We start from the raw sequence: 23225 nt of genomic DNA on the forward strand, positions 1-23225 counted from the left end.
AGAAGCACGTGAACATGAGGAAGCAGAGGCATTACTGAAATCTAGGGGCAGCACAGCTGAAGATAGAGGTGTCATTGTAAGAGGCGTATAACACTGAATTAATGAATGCATGTATGATTGTTATTGACATGGTATGAGGGAGGAAAGATTAATTTAATGACATGTAAAGATGGAAAAATATCCCACAGCTGAAGCTCTACCAGCAGATTGATCCAAATATCGATAGTATTGGTACCAACACTGGCATCAGTATCTTTGTTTCTATCTTCAAAGTCCAGTATGTATCCTACTGTCCATCCATCCATCCATTCTCTTCCGCAATTCTGCAATGACAGGTCTGTCACAGGGCTAATGCACAGAGACAGCCAATAATTCACACTCACATTCCCACCTATGGGCAATTTGGAATCACCAATTAACCTAACCCCACTGTATCCCAATGAACTGTGTTAAATAAAAAATTATTTTTTTTAGTGAAAAAATATTTTCACCTATAGCACATTTAAATAACCGAAGGTGACCCAAAGTCCTTTAAAGACAGGCACATTTACATTCCAAGTCTATAAAAAACACACTGTATCAATATATAAGAAAACTGTCTTAACTAATTATAGGAAGGGCAGCGCTGACACTGGATTGACCAATTAAATCTCTTATCGCAACCGTCCCGCCCCCTTCATCCCTGTGCGCTCGTGTACATTTTAGGTGTAGGTGTAAGTGTATAACAGTGATTAAAGACAGACAAACAAAAGCCTAAAGCTGTGGCTGAAAAGAGAGAAAAAGAAACTAGAAATGGAATAAAATGTGTTAAATTAACAGACATGCTAGCTGTCAACAACTAACAAGCCCTCACAGTCACAAAGGGTTTCTATAGCTAGTACCAGCTGTGGAGAAGTGAAGAAGAGACTGAGGAAGGTGGTAAAGTGGTAAGAACATAATTAAGAGAGACATAATTAAGATATGAGATATTCAAGGATTCAACTAAAATGAATGCCTACTTTGACTTTGACCCCTGCTAATGGCTAAAGTGTAGCTTTTAATTGTCACATGCAGCACTGATGATTGTTTTTCTTTATGCAGACCTGGCTGTACGTGGTATCACTGCAGAGTGGAAAGGTTCAGAAAGCATTCACAGCAGCTCAGCTAGCGAGTAGAGGACCACGTAAAAATGTTATCTGACTCATAGTCTTTCTCATCCCACAGCCAGCAGGTTAGTCAATACTTTGGTAATTTAGTTATTTACCTATTTATTTAGATATTTGTTTATATATTAGTTGTATTTGCAGCAAAGGTGTCCATAAATAAAATCAGCAGAAATCATTTGGCATACAATGAAACTGGCCTTTTGGATTCCCGGAGGGTGCCGAGCCCCTGGGCAGTTGTTGCTTTGCTTCACAGGTAATTCAACTTTTTAAAAAAGTGTCTTCATCACATAACTCATAATTAATGGAAAAGCTCCTAAACAGATAACTATATATGTTTTAAATTTGTTTCCTTTGCCTAATGTTTTATCTGAGCTCATGTAATGTTGTCTTGCTTATGTTTATTTATACTTCATATCGTGTGGCTTACCTCGTGTCATTTCATTCTGTCCTAGCCCATAAATAATTGATTAAGCTGGATTTGGCCTTTGGCTGATTCCCCTCATCAGACACTCCTCATAATTACTAGTCTGTTTAGCCTGGAGTGTGTGCCTTAAAAAGATTCAGCCGCCTCCGTCAGTGCCTTCAGTCAGCTGGTCCCAAATAAAGCCTCTCAAGAGCACGAGCAGCACCGACTCGGTCTTTATCGATCAGGTGCTGAAACAAACACACTTGTTTCAGCACCTGTTACACCACATATACTTCTTTTTTCAGGCATGTTATTTATGCCTATTGACCTATGGCACCGTTTCCCAAAATAGGATACATAAGTTTGTATTAGGAGAATTGGTTCAAATGTTCACATAAATAAAATGAATTTAGGCCACTGGAACACTCACAGCATGATTTAAGAGCAGTAATTATACTGCATGCAAATATGTCTCCAGGGCTCAAGAAGCTGTCTGAACATAATCAACCACTGCAGGTACAGTGATGCCATTTAATTAGCATCTATTATATGAAGTTTTAGAATACATTAAGTAGATAGGGAATGTATTTCTGTTTTTCTCTCTTTAACCCACTTCTTTGTCTCATTTTCTCCTTTGATTCGAGTTTCCAACCAATCAAAAACTACTCAGACTAAATCTGTTTCAAAGATAAGATCTGTGTACTATACTAACATTTTGTTTCTTCTGAGTATTTATGTGTGTATTGTGTCTAAGCAACTGCTGTTGATCAAACTGCTGCCTAATAAGGCCAAGCCACTTCTGCAGATGGGATTTTAAATCTCCACACATCCACTTTCTTGCTTAAATTAAAGTTAAATACTATTAAAAAACATATTTTCTGTTTGTCTAATGCCAGACATATACCATTATTAGATATTCAAAAGGCAAAGATACTTTTTTCCACCATTTCTTTGGATACAAATGAGTGTGTTTGTCCTACAGGGCGATCCTTCTTAGAGGCAATCGCTCTGTCACATTGTGTTTAGGTTGATGATTTAAAGGGCGCAAGCCAGAGACACAGTTTCCAAGAAGCATGGCAGCACAATCAGTGATTAGTCTGAAGCCAAAGTGACTGATAAAACCTGTACCTACTATTTCTGTTTTATTTCATCTCACCCAGATCAAGAATACATGTGGTTAAAGTCCAACGTGGCGAAGGCATTAAGTAACCTCTCCCTCTTGGCGTCAGATCTTCCCATTGCGTCAGACAAATAAAGAAAACAAAACCTGGAAAATGCTAAAGCTCATAAAGGCTGTGCAGAACACCTCACCAGGATTATGATTGTCATTAAGGACTACGTTAAGCCATGTTTGGTACAACACAGTAACCCCTGACTTGTGGGGTGTCCAGGTGGCCTAAAGGTCTCTGTTAACCTCGGCTTAACTCCAGCAAAGGTCTTGTCATCCTTTGGATGCAATAAAAACACTATATTAACATTTACTACATTTTTAAAGCTTTCTGTCTCATAATCAAGGATCTTTTTTAACTAAAAAATATTCCCTAGTATCCCCATCAATCCTAAAATGTATTAGTTTACATTCCTGTGTTCTTCATTCTTTTAACATAAGCTAGTTATAACGGACCTGTTGGAGGATCAGCAGGTTTTCAAGGGTCAAAGGGGATTCTGGTGATTCTCCTTAATCTTTGGCACGTTACTTAGACACTGTTGAATAAGAAAGCTTATTCTGACCTCACCGTTGATACTCCCGTCATCTGTACCATATTGGGAGAGGGAACTGTTAATCTGCTGAGAGCAGACAGACTGGAGTACTAGGAATCTTCACACGGCTGCACACAGGCTTAAAATAAGAAAACATCTGAATCCTTTATCATATAGGTTAGTTTATTATTGCGTCTCCCTATCAAGCATATAGCAATACTCTTGAATCTGATATATTTTTAAAATGTTTGTTTTTTTATGAGCATGATTGTAAAAGAAAAAAAGAAAGAAAAATAATACATAGATACCCAGCTAACCTGTATTTACAGATAAAGGTGCTGCTCACAGATGAAGTTTTTAGTGCAAGCTATTAAGATGTTCAACACAATTTTTTTGATGGGAAAAAAATCCATCAGAGAAAAAAACGTTGATTTTAAATGTCCTGGTTTGTTGTGCTTTCTGAATCAAAGGAGATTTGATTAGTTGATTTGTGGAGGTGCAGAGGGGGATTATCGGCCTACTACAGCCGCGTGGCGACTGTGAGGTTGTATTTCTGTCCCTGTGATTTAGATGGCTGCACCTTTTGTAGTCCAAAAAAGCTGCTCTCTGATTGCTTAACAGGATTACGAAGGAGGCAACAACAGCAATAGTGAACTGACTAAGCCTGAAGGATGCACAGAGGGAGGCAGGTATAAAAAGGGAGCTCAGCTGTAGACTGCACTCTCAACTTATCCTGACATCCTCCACCACAGTCCCAGACTACTAAGAAGAGGTAAGAAGTCTTCATATTCACAGATGAATGAATGAAAGGATGGATGTGTAGTGGTGAAACTAATTATGAGGTACAGTTTTATGCCTGATAGCCCCCCGCAACCTTAAATTGGATAAGTGGCTATGAAAATGATGGATGTCAAAGGTCAAGTGGTGCAATGGTGAAAATCATTGAGTTATGCTCCACTGTGGGGTTGAATAAGGATGATGGAAGTCATTACAGTATATACGTATATATGGGGGCCAGGTAAAAAGAGGCAAAATAATGCAAAATAAGAAGAAAATAAGAATGCAAGTTCAATTCAATTCAATTTTCAATTCAATTTTACAGCAGCAAATCACAACAACAGTCACCTCAAGGTGCTTCATATTGTAAGGTAGATGCTACAATAGTACATATGTAACAAAAACAACTGCTTTCTGTGGCCTTCAGTATGTCTACTAAGTTATCTGCAGACGAGAATGCTATTTAATCACTGTAAAATAGAGTAATCGACCAATAAGGATTTAAATATAGTGCTCTGAAATTGCACAGCAATTAGCCAATCAGAAGAGTGGCAGGAAGCTGCTGTACCTGCTCATGGCACTGAAATAAGTAACTGTAGCCCAAAGCAACTTTAGACTGAAGGCATCTGGGTAATTAACCAAGACTTTATTGTTATTGTTTGAATTCATCCATACTATTTGTATATGAGATTGGAACTTTTTAAGCCTAACACAGCTAACTAAAGGGGTAAATTGTGTGTAAAGACTGTATCCCCTCTTGCACTGTCTATTGTAGCTGCCAATGATTTGAAAATGTCAGTACGAGCACCTTTCTCCTTACTGCTGATGTTTATAGTTGCTGTCAGTACAAGCACCTGTACTGACAGCAACTACTGAAGATTTTACTTGCTTTACTCAATTACTCTTTGAGTTGAGACAGTAGGTGTCAATAGAAGGAAAACCAAAGTTTTAAAGAGAAATATGATGTGATGTTCAAAAATATATAAGACCAAACAACCTGAAGACTGGAGATTATGTTGGAAGTTGTTTGAAAATACGTATTTAATTAAATGCTTGTAGTGCTCTTAACCCTTCAGGACTAATCTTTATTTAGGAGCTATAGAGGGCTAAAGTCAACACCTAGGGACTCTTAAGTCCTGGAATGCTATCAAAGGTAATGAATGGGTTTTATCCATTTAGTGTTCCTTGAATAGTCCAAAGACTTTGGCACTTTTAGGAGAAACATACTGTGACATAACCATGTGTGCAATGTAAATCTTTGGTTGTTTGTTGTGAGGTCACGGGGGTCAGTTAGCGGACAGAGAAACACCAGTTTGGTGGAAGAGTCCTAACACCAGTGGCGTAATCTTATTGCAGAGGATTAACCCTCTGTACCCTCAAATGAAAGCATCACTCCAGCTGCCAGAGAGCTGTCAGTTATAGATCTGTGACCTCCTGATCACTTTTTGATAATTTGTTTGTTTTTTTCACCTTTCTTCCAACAGAATACTTCCAAAAACCTTCTAGAGATGGCAAAGTAAGTACTGGATACATTTTGTTTTTATCTTTATGTCCCAGAGGAACTGCTGATTCTAATCAAACTCTATTTAAAGATCTCTCTCTCTCATACTCAACAAATATAACAATCCAAAGTTATTGTTAGTGGAAAGATGTTTCCCTTTTACCTAAAGGAAATCTGACAGGGGCTGAAGAGTTGATAAAAAACCTGATCTCTTTGACATTTGTGGAGTTGTAGACAGGATGGTCAGCCAACTCCTAAAAGGGACAATTCGTTTTAAAGTATTTATTTAAGGTCTGTAAAAGGCTTAGTCTCTCAACATGCTCTTTCAAATGTGGTAACACAGCTCTGAGCTTTATTTGATGACAGTGGTAATCGGTTATTTGGGGAACCCTCTTACACCATTTGTAGCTCCCTCACCTGAGCCAGCCTCTCAATCCGGGCTTGATGAGGTAAAGCAGCTCCACACTTAGCTATTACTAACTGGATAACGAGGAATAAAGGATTACCAGCCCTTCTGTCATTTGCCAAGACACCGAATTTACCCACAGGATCCAAATTTAATCACTATTTTATCTTGTTAAGCCTGACAGTAACTCCATCAGTGGATGTCAGTGGATGTACTCTTCTTTTAAAAGCACAGGTTCTCCAGCTTTATTCAGCATTTCACACACTTATTTCTGCCCTGGTTGCCAGGATAAGGAGGTTAATATTTTAACTGTAATTTATACAAAAAGGTTCATTTAAAGGTTGAGTTTTAAGGTGAGTGGTGTTTCTCCTTTTTGCTTCACAGGGTTTTCAAGAAGACCAGTGGAAACGGAGGGGTATGTTCTCTTTTCTTAAAATGTTTTTTTAATAAACTGAAAAAGGGGTAAAACTTAAAAGGTTCTGAAACACTACGCTTTCCCTTCTTCAATGTGACAGCTGACCCTCTACCTTGGGAAGAGAGACTATGTGGATCATGTGGACAAAGTGGACAGAGTTGGTACGTTCCTATTACAGAGTGTTTTTTCTGTATTTGTGTGTGTGTCTGCAAATGCACAGTCATTATGAAGACAATAACTGTGCCTGTAATCCTGCTCCCTTGCAGACGGCGTCGTAAAGCTGGACCCAGCAGATTTCGGAGACAGAAAAGGTAGCATCACATAAAGCGCCATTTTAAATTGGGTTCAGTTCTATAAATAGAAACTTTTGCCAATCATTGTGAAGTAACTGATGTAATTACACCTGTCTGCAGTGTTCGTGCAGCTGGCATGTGCCTTCCGTTATGGTAGTGATGACCTGGATGTGATGGGCCTGTGCTTCAGGAAGGACATCTGGTTACAGCAAATCCAAATCTATCCTAATGGCGAGAAGCCTGCCTTGAGCGCCATGCACGACACCCTGCTGAAGAAGGCAGGAGACAACGCACACCCTTTCTCTTTTGAGGTGTGTGACTCAGGACCACAAAATTAAGCACGACAAGCAGTTTATGACCTCAGCCATGTCAGAAAGAGGTTTTTTGTTTTTTTTAGAAATTGTGGATGTAACATTTAATGACACATGACATTAGTCCACTTTAATACTGAGTATTTAATAGACATTTATATATTTTTTCTTAACGAGGAAAAGCTCAAGTTAACAATTTTTTTCTTCCTGAATATCTAAAATTATGCTTTATTTTGTAATTTCATGGAAGTAGCTCTTGTGTTTTCTTATAAATCTTTTATCTCCATAGATTCCAAACAACCTACCCTGCTCAGTCTCTCTGCAGCCTGGACCTGATGACAAGGGAAAGGTGAGGCATCCCTTTACCTTAGAGTATATAGGCAAGAATGTCACTTGTTTAAATATCAGCTGTTTACAACTTCACTGTACTTTGCAGGCTTGTGGTGTTGACTTTGAGGTCAAAACTTATCTTGCCAATGAAAAGAACAACCCCGATGAAAAGATTGAAAAGAAGTGAGTTTACTTCCACTAGTGTCTTTGCCTTGCTATCTCGCCTCTCTTTGTTCCATTTCATTTTTCCTCACCTCATCTCTTCTTCCTTCCCTCTCCTTCGCCCTCACAGGGACACCGCCCGTCTCATCATTCGCAAAATCCAGTACGCTCCGTCTCAGGTGGGCGCCGGGCCCAAGGCTGAAATCTGCAAAAGCTTTATTATGTCTGACAAGCCCGTTCATCTAGAAGCTTCAATGGAGAAAGATGTACGGCAGCAAAATTTTACTTCCCTAATTTTCAGCTTCACCCTGTTGAAATGGGAGCTGTGCAGTGAACCAATTAAAATCTCTCTTCTGTTTTGCCGCAGCTCTACTTTCATGGTGAAGCGATCCCAATCAAGATCAAAATCAAAAACGAGAGCAACAAAACAGTCAAGAAAATTAAAATCACTGGTGGGTACCTCTATTCACTGAAATACTGTAATAAATCTTAAAAATTATATAAAGAAATAACATTTTTCTATATCTTCCTCCCTGCAATAGTGGACCAAACTACAGACATCGTCCTCTACTCAGCAGACAAATACACCAAGTGTGTTCTTAACCAAGAGTTCGGGTATGTGAGCAGAAAACTGAAAGCACAGCAAATGTCACAGAAGCAAAATGAAAATATAAAATTGGGTCAATCTGCTTATGTGTTTCTTTTCACTCTCTGCAGAGAGACGGTGGACTCTAACGGCACCTTCGACAACACTCTGACCATCACACCTCTGCTCACTGATAACAAGGAGAAAAGAGGTTTGGCGCTGGACGGTCGACTGAAGGACGAGGACACCAACTTGGCCTCCACCACCATGTAAGTGCACACTGGTGTAAAGTTTGGGCGAAACTCTCTTCTCTGTCGGTTCTTTGTTGCTTCACATTTCCAGCCGCATTCTTGTTCAGTGTCCGCAATATCTTACGGTAGTACACTCAGCTAATTTAAACCCCTCTAATCCTTCAAATCCTTGCGTTTCATCCTCCACAGGCTGCGGCAGGGAGTAGAAAAAGAGGTGCTGGGTATCCTGGTTTCCTACAAGATTAAAATTAACCTCATGGTGGCTGGAGGAGGGTAAGTATTTTTTGACATAAGTAAACCCTGTTCAAGATTAAACAGAATGAAACGGCAAAGGCTGGCTTACATTTTCCCTCTTTTCTCCATGTAGTCTGCTGGGTGGCCTCACCTCCAGGTGAGTAATATTTAGTAGCAATATTATCACAATCCATACAGAAGTGATGATTGTATGCATTCACGTTATTTGGCTCATTTTTCTCTGCAGTGATGTCACAGTGGAGCTCCCACTGAATCTCATGCACCCCAAACCTGAAGGTATTTTTTTTTTTACCTTGTAGAGCCTCAAAGACTTCTCAAAATTTATATAAATGCCTTTAAAATGATTTTAACTCTCATGCCTCATTACTTTCTCGCCTTTGTGCTAATCTCTTTTCCACACGGAGCAGAATAAGGAGTATACACTGGTGTAAGTTGTATTTAATACTTTTTTTTATTAACTACATGTTGGTTTGGTGCTATCACTTAGACATTTCATTATAGGACTTGACTTAGAAACTAACAAATGAAAGCTGAATATTAACAAAATTTTAAAAATCGCATACAGTGTAAAATATAATACAATGAAAAACGTACATAAGCATATAAAATGTAAAACATTTTGTATTTGAAATCAGCAGCATGTTTAAAAAGCTAGAATAGGATTTTTATACAACTTTCTGTTTCATAAATGAAGATGGGAAGAGGTTAACCCCCTCGATAAGACATTGTTTGGTCAAATAGTTCAAAAAGTTCAGCATGAAGTTAAGAATAATTTTGGAATGTTACTTTTTTTAATCCTAAGAGTAAAGATTTGGGGAACCCAGAGAAAATCATGCACAGGGAAAAGACCATTATAAAATGTTTCGGAAGATCACGCTCTCGGGAACAATATATCTGAATATATACAAGTTTTGAAGTACTTAGTTACTTTGAAGGTCTTTCCACATGTTAGGAGGATATCTGTGTAGTAAAAAAAAAGTCTAAACTGGGCTGCCAACAGTCCAGGCCTGAAAAGAAGTTTGTCTATTTTAAAATGAAATAAACCCCAAAGGAAACAAAGAGCTGTTTCATTCATTATCAACCAAGAAAGGGAGAATATCTGTCGGGTGGTTTAAAAAAAAAGCAGTGATGCAGCTGTAAATCCAAAATGAGAAGAGAGTTTTTCTAAACAACATTTTGCAGTGTCAGTTTCAATATTGAGCATGTTGTCTTTGTCCTAATTATATAGTCTTTAAACTCATTAATAATGATTTTATTCTTCTTTTATTTACATTACACAGAGTTCTCACTTTTTAAAAAAATGGACCACATGTGTGATTTGTTTTTATGGGTTTTTTTGTATTATTTCATTAATAAATTGAGCCATTGTTATTAATTTATCTGCATCTTTTTCCTGTTTTTACAGTGTCTTAAATGAAAACACCCCCATAGTCAAGGTGAGATTCAGCTATTACTATGTAACCTGCCATCTGCTGCATTTATGAATTTTTGTAAGATGAAAGTTTAAGTCATTAAATGTGTTGACAGGATATGCACTGTTTTATATATAACTTCCTCCAGGACATTGAGTTGATAACTGCTTTGCTTTTAATAATGTAAATTATAATTACAAATACATGAAAGCAATGGATTATCAGGAATGATTATGACACCTTATACTCCTAAAGAGGAAATTCTGATGCTAAAAAGTGAAGTATATTATATAATGACATCACAGATTCCAACATCTCTTTCTGTTTACTTCTCAAGAGAGGATGTTACCCTGGACACTGAAAAGAAACCCACAGAAAGACAGGAACACAACAAAAGGAAGTGACAAAAACAAAGAAGAAAGAACACGACTGGTGTCCTCACACCAAGTCGTTAAAGAGCAACCGAGGACATTTACCTTTCAGACACACCAAGGATATGCGTACAGATGTAACATCAGTCCTCTTGCAGATTTCGTGGTCATGTTGTTGAATAAATGTAATTTTAGCCGTAGAGAGAATGCTTGGATTGCGTGTTAGTATCCAACATTTAGACATCCCAGACTTCTGTAGCAGCATGTCCTGATTATCCTTTGCCTGTTTGCAGGATGTGATTGGAAGGCAATGAACAAAAGATCAGAGAGAAACCCTCAAAAGCTGATGTGCTTCTGATTATTGTGGTGCGTTCATTCATTATTTTGAGTGATGTACTTCTCCATGTGAAATGTGCTGGATTATGGTTTAGACTGGACACATGAAACATCCCAAAATACAATAAAATCGCCTGAAAGACAGTTTTAAATGTTTTCTTTCTTTCTTAATTTGGTTGTCTTGTTTTCATTCATTGTTCACATCATAAGAGTAGATACTGGAGGTGACTTTACTTATGGCCAGAGGACTACTTTAGAAAATACGAATGCCAAAGATAGACTTTCAAGAAAACACTATCAGCCCTCTTCTGTATTGGAACTGAAGGACTGGATTCTTAACAAATGCTGCCAAAGAAAACTGTTCTATAAATTTATGGGATGTAGGTGTTGCCTATAGGTAATAGTTTAGTTGTGTAATTTCAATTAAAGTTGAATATATTTAGGCCATAGCAGATGTCTTCCCAACATATAAAAACATCATGTCTGGGGTATACGTACATATTTACATATCCACGAACCTACTGTGTTGTCTTCCTCTATTCCTCCTGCCTGGTAGCTCCATGTTCAACCTCCTTCGTCCAATATATTTACAATGCCTCTTCTGCATATGTCCAAACCATCACAGCATTGCTTTTCTAACCCTACTTGTCCCTCTGATCTAATTCTAATCTTCTCCTTTATCGTCACTCTCAATGGAAATCTTAAAATCTTTATCCATCTTAAACCCATCTGTCACTCTTACCACCCACCTCGCCACTGTCTCACCATCCTTATACATGTCCTGCCCCAACCATTACTCCTTTTGATTTTCTCTGTACTTCTGCATCAACACTCTCAAAGCAAACATCACACATGTAGAGCGCTTTCTCAGCTTGAAGCCATACTGCTGTTCACTAAAAGTCACCTCTCTTCGTAATCTAGCTTCTTCAAGTCTTTCCCACAGCTACACTGGAGGTATGAATACACATGTGACGTGACACACAACACAACACATGGCACAGTCTAAAAGAACTTCATCTGCATCCGGCAACAATATCAATATAACTCATTGGAATTCTGTTTATGATAATCTGGAACTGAGAATATTTCAATACACAGACCATAATGTTCTAGACTTAGAAAAGGATATAGACCCGGAAAATAATTTATTCTACACCATCAGCAATAACTGCTGCTACCTCACTGATGAACAGTTTAAACACACCATCAACACGGAAAACAAATTATCAATAATGCATTTTAATAGCAGACATCTGTATGCCAACTTCAACAATATAAAGGAATATCTAAATGAGTTGACAAATCCATTTGGAATTATTGCCATTTCTGAAACATGGATCAATGCTGATAAAGGACTGGACTTTGGACTGGAGGGATATGATGTGAATTTTGTAAACAGAAGGAACAAGAGTGGAGGGGGAGTAGCTGTGTATGTGGATAAAAACCTAAATTACAAGGTGGTGGAAAGTATGACAACTGCAACTGATAATTTATTAGAATGTATAACAATTGAAATTTATAAGGAAAAAGAGAAAAATGTAATAATTAGCTGTATATATAGAACGCCTGTCTCTAATATTCAAGTATTTAATGACTTCATAGAAGAAATATTCTCTAAAACAAATCAAAAAGTTATGTTTATCTGTGGTGATTTTAATATTGACCTGTTGAATCCGAAAAAGCATAAAATGACCGACGAATTTCTAAACACTATGTACAGTTTGAGTTTACATCCTAATATAACCAGGCCTAGCAGAATTACACCACATTGTGCCACCTTACTTGACAATATTTTCACTAACAATATGGAAAACAACATTGTGAGCGGATTATTAATTAATGACATCAGTGATCACCTACCAGTTTTTGCAGTTTATGACACTAATTATAAGAGAAAACAGCATGAAGAACAACTGAGATACAGTTTTTGTAAGGACAGAAGAAACTATGAATGCACTTAAGAATGATCTATTAAATCAGGACTGGGACAATGTGTACAAAGAAAGTGATATTGATATTGCATATGGCATATTTTTAAGAATATTCATGGAGGAGAAACGTCCGATTGGGGTCCGCCTCCTGGGAAACTCTCTGCTGCTGCTGAGTCAGGGCAGTCTGCTTCTCTCCACCCCAGAAAAAAGACATAACCTTGACCACCTGGGTCTGGGTGCAGTTTCTTCCCCTCCAGGGGCAAGGGTAAAGAGACCTGGGGTTTAGAATACGCTTGGGGAGTGTGATTGTGTGTACAGTGTCTATTTATGTCTGTCTCCACGTTGGGTGAGTGTTGAGAGAATTGTGCATATGAGAGCATGACCCCAAAATGGATGTTTGTATCTGTGTCCCCTATTTGTCTGTACATAATATGTCAGGTTGGGCCATCAGAAGCCATTTGTTCTAGGACATCTCAGGAGAACAGGGGCTGGAGGCTTCATCTGCCCCACCATTATCCTGCCAGTGGCTGACGCCTCAGACAGCCAGTGCATTGGTGGTTCTTTTTGTGTCCAGGGATGGGCATCCGGTACACACCGGCTCACTCCTGGTGGCTGCTTGTCGGGGCCTGGAGCCTGTTTAAAATATCGGGCCACCGGGGTGGGTGCCCTCGGCCCTCGGCCTCATTTTTCGTCACTCTGGCACAGCTGGAACCGGCGGAGCTCACAGGCTTCCTCACTGCAACCCCCCAACAGGTCTCATTTTCCGGGATAGCGCTGACCCTCTACTGGTCTTCCAGTCTCTTGTGTTCTGAGGGCAACTGGATGTCTGGAGCCTGATGTTTCCATACCTGCTTCATGCCCTGAGGATGGGGTTGTGGCTCCCCACACTCTCTAGCAGATCATTACATGAAGGAACCTTTTTAAATACAAGCGCACTCATGCTCACAGGTGTACAAATTGGGAGGTGCTCACACACACAAACCACCAGTGTTGGATGTTACTGATTCTAAAAAGTAATTCAATTATAGTTACTAGTTACTTCTTCAAAAAAGTAACTGAGTTAGTAACTGAGTTACAATATTCTAAAAGTAATTAATTACTTGAAAAGTAACTATTGCGTTACTTTAAAAAAACCGTTTAACCCTCTGGGGTCCAGGGTATAATTGGCCATTTTTTAATACTTTTGATGTTCCTGCCACATTTCACCTTTAAAACTATTTGTTTTGCCTTGTTTGGTATCATTGTTTTCAGCACAACCTCACGTGTCTGAATTTACAGTCATGTTCTCATTTTGACATACTGTATTAACACAATTGATCTAAAATCAGACAAAAACCACAAAATCAGAGTAGAAAAAGTTATATTTTTTACTGTAACAACCACAATCGTGTAATGAATCATATTTCATAACTTTAAATGCAAAAATAAATTGTCAATTTTAAAATCCTATGCACAAGTTTTGCAAACAACAAAGTTATTTGCAGCCATTTACCTTTTACCTTGATTTTTAAAATAACAATTATAAACTATTTACAGAACAATCAGCTGTTCTTCAATAAGATGCCACACAAATTATTTGTGCCACTCCAAAAAAATAATTTCTGTCCACTATAAAGGAGAACATCACAGCCTGATACCTGCAGGTCTGACAGCAGCAGGTGTATCACTCCTGTTCTCTACCTGGAGACAGCAGTCGCCTCATTGTTCTGACACACAACACTTAAAAACTATCCACAACACTACACACTAACTACACAAGACAAACATTATATACACATTCCAAACACGCTAAACGTCACAAATATCTCATCTCAAACTCTCTTCTCTCTCCGATTGGGGCTCCTCTCTCTCTCTCTCTCTCTGCTGAGTCAGCGGCAATCTTAAAACCACCCCGTGAAAAGGGTAGAGAGCTGCAATCGATGTGCAGTTTCCCCCTCCAGTGCTAGCGTACCTAACATGGGGTTTAGAAACTATTGAGGAAAAAATTGTGTGTATATTGTTTATCATGACTCTGGTTTTACGTGGGCCTATCAACACAATTTATAACTGAGCATGAAATGACCTTGTTGCTTTGTCTGTTTTAAGTGGTCATGTGATTGGCTTACCACCGGCTCACTACTTTATTCTTCCTCAGGTCAAACAGCAGCACTCATGCGATTGTTTTGCCCCTGAGCTCAGGTGTTGTGCTAGACAGTGATCTCTGGATTACCGCCCACGGAGCTCACAGGCACGCTACTGCAACCCCCGGCTTACGTAGACAGCTGCTTTCCGTGCAACTGATATAAGATGCGGTAAGCTGAAGACAGCTTCAACCGTCTGTTTGTTGAAAATAGTAACTGGACCTGTTTTCTTGTTAGTAACTGTAACGGCGTTGTAACGATAGGAATAGGGCTAGTTAGATTACTCGTTACTCTAAAAAACTAACATGTTAGTAACGCCGTTACTTGTAACGCCGTTATTCCCATCACTGCAAACTACACCCTTTTTGGCTCCTACCTCAAAGCGCACTGTGCGCTGTCGATCTTACGTGCTGCACAGTAATGTTTAATATTTAGTATTTACTGTTATATTCCCATAGATCATCGTGATGATATTGTTTATTATATTGCTCTCTTTTTTCTGCTTGTTTTCTCTTTTTTCTTTCTCAACAGGTGATCCAGGTGATTGATATATGTATTTCTTGTCTGCTTATTTTGTTGGTTTTTGTTTTTTGCCCTTTATCACCATTCCTCTTTCACGCTGTTTTTCTTTCCCTTTCTTTCGCCCCTTTCTTTTCCCCAGTCAAGTCTGTCCCATATTTAGCAAGTGAAAATAAAATGAAATAAACAATAAAAGGTGAATCCAATAGACCATTACGGCAAGGCTGGGATGGTCCATTTGGTAAAGTAAATCTGTTGGGCATCTTCTTCACCTTTAGACAATAATTCTGATGGCAAAAGAGCCAAACGGGACAGGAAAAAAAAAAAAAAAAAAAATTCATGGAATTCTACGATAAAAACTGTCCAACAATAAAATGCAACAGAAAGCACAAAAATTCAGATAGACCATGGATCACTAAGGGTTTACAAAAGAAAAATACACTCTATAGGGAATTCCTAAAACAAAGAACAAAAGATGCTGAAAATAAATATAAAAAATACAAAAATAAGTTGACCAATATTATATGTGTATGTAGAAAGGAGTATTATAGTAAAACATTGATCAACAATAAACATAATATGAAGGGAATATGGGATGTTTTAAACTGTATCATTAAAAATAATTCTGGACAACAAAGTTAACCTCAACATTTTATTGAAAATGGCAATATTATGGAAAACACTGCTGATGTGGTCAACAGCTTTAATCATTATTTTGTAAATATTGGACCAAATCTGGCAGAACAAATTCCTGAGTCACTGCCATCAGTAGACTGTAGTGAATGCCTGATTGATAGGAACCCTAACTTAATGTTCCTCAGTGGAGGAAAAAGAAATAACTGACACTGTACACATGTGTAAATATAAAACATCTACTGATTGTAATGATATTGACATGAAAATCGTCAAGAAGGTCATAGAAGGAATTGTAGGACCTCTAACATATATTTGTAACTTATCATTTCAGACTGGAAAAGTTCCAAACAAAATGAAAATAGCTAGCTGTATAAAACTGGGGATAGTTGTTACAGGCCTGTATAAAACTGGGGATAGACACCACTTCACAAATTACAGGCCTGTTTCTTTACTACCACAATTCTCCAAAATCCTAGAAAACCTGTTTAATAAACGATCAGACAAATTCTTAGATAAACATAAATATATATAGTAAATTATGAGTGGGAAAGTAACAAAAAACACATTCTGGACCACAAATCACTCCACATTCTCTATTGTTCCCTGATTGCACCGCGAGGAAATTTGCATTACTGTGCAGAGGTTTGTAAGGCAATATCAACACTCACGCCCCTTACAAATGTTCGCTATCATCAATCTTTATATTACAAAAAAGGGCCATAAGGATCCATAAAACTGGTTACAGAGATCATACAAATCCACTATTCTTAAAATCAAAAATTCTAAAATTCACAGATGTGGTTCATTTTCTCACTGCACAAATTATGTATAAAGCAATAAATAACCTGCTTCCTGACAATATTCTAAAACTGTTTTCTAAAAGGAACAGGGATACAATTTGAGTGGGGGAATTACATTTGGAGAAAACATCCTTGTATCCGCTAACCAACCGGACATAGTGGTGGTAACAACAGAAGAAAAAAGTTTTTGCATTTCTGTGTGTGGAGTGAAGCTGTGGAACAGACTAATTAAAGATATGAAACAATGTCCTGGGAACAGCTAAGATATGGGCAGGCCTCTGGTAGAGGCCCAGTTGAAGGATAAAAAAGCGGTTTAAGGATATGTATGGATAGATAGATATATATATATATATATATATATATATATATATATATATATATATAGATAGATAGATAGATAGATAGATAGATAGATAGATAGATAGATTAATAAATAAATAAATAAATAAAAATACACGTAACATATAATGTAATTAGGTATTTCTGTAGTCTATTGATTACTAGATAGTGGAAAAGGGGTGGGATTAAATAATCTTATGCTTCTTCCTGCTCCTTTTTGAACATGAAAGTTATTTGTAGTTGTGGTTGCTCGTTTTCCTTTTGTTTTGCTTTGTTTATTTGTCTCTTTTTAATTCTATGTTGTTGTACTTTTTCAACATGTTCAAAATAAAGATTCAATCAATCAATCAATCAATGGTGTGGCCCATCAGCTTTATCCCTCTCTAGTGCACTTCCATTTCTCAGGCATCCTTTCAGTCTTCAAAATTGTGCTAAAAAGTACACTGCTCTCACTCTCTTAATAATTTATTACAATAATAAGAAAAAGAATAAGAATAATATGAGAAGTTTAGCTGAAACGATTTAATTGTTTGGTTTAATTAACTAATCAGCACACGGTGGCGCTATTGCTACCATTTTTGAACATAACAGCGAGGAGTGAGTAAGCTGCCCACCAAATTTCACTCTTGTGGTATTTACCAATATTTACCACTAGGGGCAGGCAGCTGTGCTCAAATATTTGACGAACGCAGAAGAAGAAGAAGAAGCGTTGCATTGCGTGACTCCGTCATCACGTACAACGTGTAGCACAGAAGAAACATGGCTTTGAATGGAGGTTTGTGAACTTGTGTTATAAAAACAAGCTGACTTTGACATTTCTGTTGCTTGCCTGCATTGTGATTTAAAAAAGAAATTATTTTTATTGAGGCTGTTCCTCTGGGTTACTTTATTTTTGCTTTTAAATTCGTCGCTGCCAGCGTAAACATGTTGTTAGCCAAACGGTAGCCCGGCTGGTTTGCTAGCTAGCTTGTCATTTCCTAGCAGAGCAGTTCACCTGTGATAGTCACACTTCAAAACAGTGCCAAAAAGGTTTTGTAATAATCCCGCTGAAACGGTAAAGTAGAAGCAGACATATAATAGTATACACAAGTTACAGCAGCGCTTAAGACTGTTTATAATCCTAAAGTATTAAGAATACGAAAGAAGGAGAGTTCTGGTCTGAAATCTGAAAATAAAATAAAATTAAACGTTCTGGCTGTTACTGACCTGCAGATGAAGAGGATTTTAAGTGGGAGCCTCCAACAGAAGCAGAAATGAAGGTGATCCAGGCTCGTAGGGAGCGGCAAGACAAAATCAGCAAGCTGATGGGAGACTACCTGCTGAAAGGGTACAAGATGCTTGGAGACTGCTGCGAAGTGTGTGGGGTGAGTGAAGCAGGACGCTGTGCTGTGTTTGTCAGGTTGGGCGAGTTAGCCTCTGAAAGTTTTATCACGGTCGTTTATTAAATATGCAATAATTATATTTCTAGGTATATAGAAAAATATGAACGTTCTGTGATTGCAGCTCCCAGCCAGCAGCATTCATAAATGCAAACAAAATGAAGACTGCCTAATTTGAAGTGTGGATCTATTGTCACAAGATGCCAGCAGGGTTATAGTGTAATAGTACTGACACTGCATGATAAACAGTTAGAGAGCAGAAATGGCTTAAATAATGTAATCCCTGGAAATTTTCAGTAAGAGCTTAAAAAAGGTTAAAATAATAGCAGTTTCACAGCAACTATTCCAACTAAAGGAACTTAACCTGCACCTAATAAAATTAAATAATATTTTCTACCTGGGATGTCATAGCTTAGTTGAGCTTTTTAACCACCTGTTTAACACAGGAAGGAGGTCATTTTGACCCTCTTGGCATTTTAAAAGTTGTGTAACTTTGTTAAATTAAAACCCCATCATCATCTCGTATTTCATCAAATACTGAATTTTGGAGTGTGGGATCAAAAGGGAAAAATATTATGAGTGCTTTTACCTAGAACCACGGAGGACTGATGTGAAACCACTGCTGCAGCACACAGGGTTGCCTAGCAATACTGTGTTTACACATGAGCCAGACCTTGCCAGATATGATTGATTAAAAACAGTATGTAGGGGGACTGTAGTTAGAGCCAAAGTAAATAATTATTGCAAGGCTGAGGATGGGATTTCAAGCCGAAGAGGAGTGGTACAGAGCGCTGTATGACTGAATGTGTGAGGAACCAGGAAGGTTGATGGCTGTGCAGAGCAGCAGAGGAGCCGTAGCTGAACTGAATAGAGAGCCTAGAGGATGGAGAGCTAATCCGAGCAAATAAAGAGTGAAATCCAGAGCACAGCAACCAAATCTGTTTTACTCTTGAGCAGGAGAGGTGAAGAGCTGCAGACTGAGGCAGAGGAGTGAGCACACAGATTTGGTGATCAAATTTAACTACTGAGGGTTCTAGTGTTCATCTATAAGCGTTACAGTTCTGTTAGGATGTCCCAAAAGGGGAAATCTGATAAGTATTACAAACACATAAATATAGAAAAAAAACCCCTAAATAAATAGGGTAAAGTGTGAATTTTATAAGTTAGTTTTAATGTAAAGATGGCACAGATAGATCTTTCAAACTATATAAGATTTGTACATTTATATTTTCGTCATCATTTTTTCTCTCTTTTCTTCATCTGCCTCATTCACCACTTCTCTCTTCTCCCTTATGCCCACCTCATCCTCTTCCTGCTCACCTGTAGTCTCATCTCGTGAGCTGAATTACATGCTTTAACATAAGAAAATGTCAATAAACATACTTATTTAGTCCAGATTTTACCTGGTTGTCAGCAGATTAGACACTCCTGTCTCCAGACAGCTGGCAACATACCAACTATAACAACACCACCTGGTTATACGCTAACATTGTGCCAGCTAAATAAAAATCCAATATTCCCTCCGATAAACAGTTTGATTACACTCTCACATCGTCTGAGATTTTATTCATACAGGCTGACAACGTTAGAGCCACTTAAAAGAAAGCTTCTCACACAAGCTCACATCAGGGAAAAAAGAAAAAGCAGCGGTTACTGACAGAGAAGTAACAACAACTCGCCATCAGTAAGGAGTGAGCTTCTCTGACTCATTGACTCATCACAAAGCTTTTACAGCCTCCTTCAGAGTAAATGCACATGGGGGATTCTCACCCAGCATATTGACAGCTGAGGTAAACGGTGATCCGAGAGTCTTCACTTACTACACATGAATGCCAGACAAAGTGACTGGGATGAAAACGTGAAATATCGCCTAATGTTTAATTGAAATGTGTCTTTTTTTCCCCCTAATTTGTTGTTAGGTGTCGGTGTTATTCAAATATTTTAAAATATAGTGTGTACACAAATAGTAGTAGAAACATGCATTTAAGGGGAAGTTTAGAGCAACTGTTATGGGGTGTAGAGGGTTAAAACCGTCCTTTACCACCATATTAACTGCATCAGTAATTTCAATCCGCTGTACGCTCTTCCTGTCATGTGGAGTGCCCCAGCGATGCTCAGTGGAGTCATGTTTACATTTGGTTTCACATCACCAGCTGCAGATATCTCTTTTTTGTTTGACTTCATAGCCTGGTTGTATTACACAGTGTATTTTTGCCTCAAGCAGTGAAACTTTTTTTTTTTTTTTTTTTTTTTTTTTCCTTTTGTGAATTAGCTCCTTTGGGTCCTAAATCATCATCTCTTGTTAAACATGTCTGGGCTTGTGTCATCTCTGTTCTAGGAAATATAAAAACATGGTTTTGCTGTGTCATTGATGGTGCAAAGTGGCACTTCTTTTTTATTATTATTATGTAAAAACACATGCAGGTGTTATCATGAACAGAAGGTGAGGAGTGGCATCATTTATGTATTTGTGTTTTTCAGACTATTCTTCTTCAGGACAAACAGCAGAAAAACTACTGCGTCTCATGCCAGGAGCTGGACTCTGATATTGACAAAGACAACCCTGGTATGCATTAAAGACATTTTTTTTAAATGTATTTATACAGGTAAACCTCATTGAGAAATGGGGTCATATTTTCAAGATTGACCAGTTTAAATATCTATATAAAATTACATTTTAAAACATTAGAATTCATATAAACAATTAACTGAAATAATAAAACTTTTTTTAAAGAGTAGCATTAACACATGAAGAGCAGGAACAGCCGTACAATGATGCTTTCTCCAGTGTCCTTAGTTTGTTTAAAACCCTTCAGCTCCACCAGACAAATTTACATTTAAAGTTAAAATTTCAAATTGTTTAGAAGAAGATTTGGAAACCGTCATTTACACTGCAAAACTAGATTGAACATAAATACTCAAAATTGCTACGGATGACGATAGAAAAACGATCCACGCTATCGTTTGTTTCGTGGTGTGAACGTTTCTGCAATATTTTTTCATTATTTTGATAGATATTCAAACCTTTAAATCACATAGTCTTATGTTTTCCATGTAAATAATTATAAATATCTTTTCAAAAAACATACATATGTTAGCCCACTTTGTGTTCGTGTTACATTGTCTGCCCTTTCTTTCTTCCTCCCAGCCCTGAATGCTCAGGCTGCATTGTCCCAGGTGAGGGAAAGGCAGCTCGCAGCCCAGTCCCCCGCACCGTCCCAGGCTTCTGAGCTCAATGAAAGCCCCAGCAGCAGTCAGGGAAATATGTCCGTTCCCCAGCCCAGACCAGAGCACTGTGAGGGGGCTGCCGCAGGTGGAAGAACTCCTCTGCCTCCACCTGCTGTCCCTTCTCCTTCAACTCCAGCCTCCACTGCAGCCCTGGCACCAGCTCGTCCCTCAGTTACTCCACAGAGCGCTGCCCAGCGACTTGTGTTGCAGGAAGCTGAGGAAGCTGTCCTCACCAAACTTCGCTGGGCCACTAACCAGTTACAAAGTTCAGCCTCACTGGAAGCAAGCATCCAGCTCTGCAGCCTCATCAACAGCTGTGCCAACTCGCTGCGCAGCCTCAAGGAGCTCACCCAGTAGCCGCCACAGACTGGCTGAAACCCTGGAACACTGTTTCTGCTTGCCTCTGTCTTGGAGTAATGACTCTGGTTCAGCTTCTCTCTTTTTGGCTGAATCCTTGCTTAGAGATGATTTCAAAATTGGTCAGAAAGTATTATGAAAATAAGAATATAACATCAAAAGTGCACCGGTTAGTAGTAGTTGTATAGCTGGCAGAAATGTTACAAATTTGACTGTTTTTTCTCCCTTTTGGAAGTTACAGCTGATATTAATCTAAAAACATAAATAATTTAACCCATTCTGTGATTAAATTGTTCTAATATGGTTTAATCTATAGAGCAAAGAAATAAATGCCAGTTAACACATGCTTCTATGCATTTCCATTGAGAAGAAGCAGGCTTTTTTTATACAGCACCACAAATGCTGGACCCTAAGTTGAAACCACTGATGTCAGTGTCTGATAGAGGGGCCATCACCCGATATTCACCAATGATTTGCTGAAGCAGTCAACAGAGTCTGTCCTGCGTTGTTATCTCCCCTTAGAAATAACCCTTTCTTCCTCTCTTTACCACTCGATTGTCAAACCTGTGGAAATATGGGATGGTCCTCCTTTGGCAGAACTGGCTCCACACTAGTCACATGTCGGTGGAAAAGAGCTATAAGAGATCTTTTATTACATTCAGATTTATAGCACGTCAGTATTTTTGCCAAAACGCATCATTCCTCTAATGTGGCCCTGTATTGTCTCACAAAGCCTGCTGCTCATTCTGACTCCGTTTCTGTTGTCTCTGACATTGTGGCAGTGCAAAGATGGTCATTGTAGAAAGTTTTTGTTGTATATGTATTTCATGCCTAATGGTGACGGTCAGGTGGCTCGCCGATGTCTCTATGAGAGCACGCAGAGTTCGGGAGTCAGACATAATACTTTGAAAAAAGCTGAGAGCAAATATACTCTGAATTGTATGTTGATAGAGGAAAAGCCAGCTTCAGTGTTGATCAAGGTAGTAAAAGATTTCTAATAATGTATCACAATAAAGCACTTCTTGTTCAGGAGCTCTGCAACTTGTTTCTTTTCATAAGAGGGCTTCATGAAGGCTGGATCCATACACAACACCAGACACAAGGTGGGGTTTAAAGTCGTTTACAGGGGCACAGAAACACATCAAAATATAGTTTTAATGTGAGAGTGATGTGTTGAAGCAAGTACAAAATAAACGTTTACAGCTTTTGCATCAGCTCCATGCAAGGCTGGTCTGGGATTTAACTGGAGTTAGAGAAG

General features: G+C 38.4%; 2 protein-coding genes across 3 annotated transcripts; both read left to right on the forward strand.

The window, feature by feature from the left end:
• Window positions 1-769: 769 nt before the first annotated feature.
• On the forward strand, window positions 770-10796 carry arr3a (arrestin 3a, retinal (X-arrestin)). Of its 2 annotated transcripts, XM_039618611.1 has the most exons (21): window positions 770-926; window positions 1081-1210; window positions 2030-2067; window positions 3874-4024; window positions 5514-5545; window positions 6321-6351; window positions 6452-6512; window positions 6618-6662; window positions 6765-6955; window positions 7245-7304; window positions 7392-7468; window positions 7578-7713; window positions 7815-7899; window positions 7990-8062; window positions 8165-8302; window positions 8474-8557; window positions 8652-8675; window positions 8766-8815; window positions 8947-8966; window positions 9945-9975; window positions 10289-10796. In XM_039618611.1, exons 5-19 carry the CDS (start codon window positions 5538-5540, stop codon window positions 8949-8951), a joined length of 1068 nt encoding a protein of 355 aa, XP_039474545.1. In that variant the 5' UTR covers window positions 770-926; window positions 1081-1210; window positions 2030-2067; window positions 3874-4024; window positions 5514-5537; the 3' UTR covers window positions 8952-8966; window positions 9945-9975; window positions 10289-10796. The 2 variants fall into 2 exon arrangements, with proteins under 2 accessions (XP_039474545.1, XP_039474546.1); XM_039618612.1 differs by lacking the exon at window positions 2030-2067.
• A 6865-nt stretch (window positions 10797-17661) lies between these two features.
• Window positions 17662-22999, forward strand: znrd2 (zinc ribbon domain containing 2). Its single transcript, XM_031739136.2, has 4 exons — window positions 17662-17778; window positions 18216-18367; window positions 20864-20948; window positions 21531-22999. The coding sequence occupies exons 1-4, from the start codon at window positions 17763-17765 to the stop codon at window positions 21965-21967; spliced, it is 690 nt and encodes a 229-aa protein (XP_031594996.1). The 5' UTR covers window positions 17662-17762; the 3' UTR covers window positions 21968-22999.
• The last annotated feature ends 226 nt before the right edge of the window (window positions 23000-23225 follow it).

This window comes from Oreochromis aureus, linkage group 10 (genome assembly GCF_013358895.1).
Source record: "Oreochromis aureus strain Israel breed Guangdong linkage group 10, ZZ_aureus, whole genome shotgun sequence".
Lineage (NCBI taxonomy): Eukaryota > Metazoa > Chordata > Actinopteri > Cichliformes > Cichlidae > Oreochromis > Oreochromis aureus.

Excerpts from the sequence above, each read along its gene's own strand:
- arr3a (XM_039618611.1), top strand. Across the intron at positions 7,305-7,391 it reads GACCTGATGACAAGGGAAAG|GCTTGTGGTGTTGACTTTGA; the intron begins GTGAGGCATCCC and ends TGTACTTTGCAG. Across the intron at positions 8,558-8,651 it reads CTCATGGTGGCTGGAGGAGG|TCTGCTGGGTGGCCTCACCT; the intron begins GTAAGTATTTTT and ends TTCTCCATGTAG.
- znrd2 (XM_031739136.2), top strand. Across the intron at positions 18,368-20,863 it reads ACTGCTGCGAAGTGTGTGGG|ACTATTCTTCTTCAGGACAA; the intron begins GTGAGTGAAGCA and ends TGTGTTTTTCAG. Across the intron at positions 20,949-21,530 it reads TATTGACAAAGACAACCCTG|CCCTGAATGCTCAGGCTGCA; the intron begins GTATGCATTAAA and ends TCTTCCTCCCAG.